Here is a 2,821-nt window from a genome sequence, read left to right on the forward strand (position 1 = left end):
AGTAATAACCAGTAGCGATCTCAGCATCTGAGATTCAACAATCTCAGTATCACTACTTACAATGACAGCCAACATACAACATCACACAACTTTGTCAGTGCTAGATAATCATTAGGTGCTGGGTTTTGGACCTTCTGACTTAATTTACCCCAAAGGGCAACTTAATTTACCCCAAAGGGGATATAACACGGTTCGGTGATGAAGGTGAGGATGAAGAGCTGCGGTCTTACCGGTGAACCTGACGGCGGTGATGGAGGCCGAGTGGTCGTTCAGCGTCTGCTGCAGACTGTAGCTCTTCTCCAGGTTGAAGATGTGGATCAGTCGATCCCTGCTGGCCGACGCCAGCAGCTTCACACCTGAAACAACGTTAACGGCGGTCACAGAAAAAACACGACAACCTCTCCTTTAAGACAAACCTGTCTGTGTCCCTGGAAACTGTTTTTCAGAAATTCATGTTTTATTTATTTTTTGCTTGAGCAGAGAAGTGTGATGAAGGTTAATATTTTATATTTTATTTGAGTGGTCATCAATAGAAGAAAAGAACCATAGTTCATAGCTACACAAGTTGTAATGTTTTGTTTCTGTCTTTATATATATACGTACGTATAATGTATTATCCTATTTCTGCTAAACTGGAACATGGTCAAATTATATTAGTTTAACAGAACATAATGTACGTGAGTCAGTAAATGACCTTTATGTCGGGCAGGCTTTTATTTGTGGATATAATTAAGTAAGGTTATTCTTGTATTTTGATGCAAGGTAAAAAAAAAAGAGGGAAAATTTTATGTTTGATTTAAAGACGTAGCCTTGGAGGGAAAACTGACTCAGTTATTGTGTACCAGTTGTATGCAGAATATATGGTGTGTTAAAATGTCTAATAAAAAAAAAAAGAAAAGAAAGTGAAACGCGACTTGACAATATTGTGTTGATGCACTGGAGACGCCGAACGCGCATTTTAGACGATTCAGGAGGCGTGACCTCCTCGTCAGACGTTAACTACGGGAGCCTTTTTAGCTCAAACTTGTGGAGAACACCACATGGTTGGGGCGGATCGAGGCTTCACACCACAAACGGACCAGACCGGTCCAGACGCGCTCAGGCCCAAAGTTTGGGCCGAACGCAGCTGAAACTTCGCCGTCTTCGTGGTGTCCCTTCTGTCCGTGGGTTGCTGTCACTGGGCCAGAGAAACAGGCACGTTCTTTTCCTCTATTTTTGGCAAAAAAAGAGACTATATCGATTTCTAGTCAGTGAATCGTGCCGTTTCGTATTTCTCTAAATGAGCCCATATCCTTCTTGTACCGTATCGCCAACCGTAAATCAGAACACGCATCGCAGCGTCGTTAAAACGTACTGATGTACGTCTTTATCTTCACTGGACGTAATTTTCAGTCTCTGTGCAAAATAAGATAATTTTCAGCATTTTTAGGGTTGATTTTTTCTACATGTTCACTTTTCCAATAAACAAACTATCAGTTCGTGATGAATCAGCATGTTGGCTGAGTGTCATATTTCATCGTGGACGTAAACGTGACTTCCTGGCTGCACAGAGGTCAGAGTTCAGTCAGCGAATGACTTTTGACCCGAGCGCTCACCTGTAGAGGCGGGGGAGAACTCCAGACAAAGCACCTCCGAGTTGTGAGCCACGATCTTCACCAGCTCGTCCAGAAACTCCAGACCGAAGATCCTGAAGGAGGACAAACACGTTTAAGAGCTGTTTGTGTGTAAGATCAGACAAACACACACACACATATATACGTATCTCTTACCGCAGGTTTCCACAGCGGTCTCCGGCAGCCAGGTGCTGTCCATCAGGACTGATACCCAGCACTCTGACCCCTGCCTTCCCATCAGCCCCGGCGGCCTCCCCGCGCTCCCCCTCGGCCTGCAGGTGCTGCGTGTCCTCCCCAACATACAGAATCCTCAGCAGGTCCTGACACACACACACACACACACACACACACACACACACTGAACACAACTGCTGCCAGCCTCACACCTGTGTACTTTAGTGTATAATCATGTATGAATGTACTTTGGTGTATTATCGTGTACTTTGGTGTACACCTTGCAGGTCTTACGTTGCTGTAGAGGTTCCTTTGTGCGGTGGGGGGGTCGGTGCTCCACATCCTGATGGTGTTGTCAGATGAGCAGGTGAGGAAGGACGACGGAGGAAGACAGGCCTGAGACACATCTGAGAGCTCCGGATACACCTGAACACACACGACAAACAACACAGCACACACACACGCACGCACGCACGCGCACGCGCACGTTTCTGTAATTTCAGGACATCAGTGTCTCAGCTGTGTCCTCTGTCGGGGGTGTGGGGGATCCTCCTCTGTTTTCTGTCTCTGATACTTTATGGAGACTAAAAGGACAAAAACTATTCACGGAGTCCATCACTGTATTTTTACTGTCAGTCAGAAAATGTTTGGGGGCCACCAGGGGCCCTATCAGGGGCCAGATTTGGCTCAAGGGCCGTCAGTGAAGCATCACTGCAGTAGTGTGTGTGTGTGTGTGTGTGTGTGTGTGTGTGTGTGTGCGTTGAACTCACTTGGACGCTCCACACACAGCTGCTGTGGTACAGAGCAGAGTACAGCTTCCCCACGTTCCTCACGTCTCGGACGTCCCACACATACACACTGTGGTCGTTGTACACACACGTCAGGTGTCTGGCAGCGGGGTCAAAGGTCAAAGCCAGCGTGTCGGGGTACTGAGCACCTGGACTGGCAGGTGCAAACAGACACGCATTCAGTGTGTTTTCTTAGCACTGTGTGAGTACTCTGTGTGTATGTGTGTGTGAGTACTCTGTGTGTAT

At 46.9% G+C, this 2,821-nt stretch overlaps 1 protein-coding gene across 1 annotated transcript; it reads right to left on the minus strand.

Moving 5' to 3' along the window:
- Window positions 1-67: 67 nt before the first annotated feature.
- On the minus strand, window positions 68-2,766 carry LOC121965395 (mitogen-activated protein kinase-binding protein 1-like; the record flags this gene model as incomplete). Its single annotated transcript, XM_042515542.1, has 5 exons — window positions 68-356; window positions 1,596-1,687; window positions 1,770-1,933; window positions 2,082-2,213; window positions 2,558-2,766. Coding segments are annotated over 5 exons (809 nt in total), but the record flags the coding sequence as incomplete, so codon positions are not given.
- Between the last annotated feature and the right edge of the window lie 55 nt (window positions 2,767-2,821).

This window comes from Plectropomus leopardus, unplaced genomic scaffold (assembly GCF_008729295.1).
Source record: "Plectropomus leopardus isolate mb unplaced genomic scaffold, YSFRI_Pleo_2.0 unplaced_scaffold1984, whole genome shotgun sequence".
Taxonomy (NCBI): Eukaryota; Metazoa; Chordata; class Actinopteri; order Perciformes; family Serranidae; genus Plectropomus; species Plectropomus leopardus.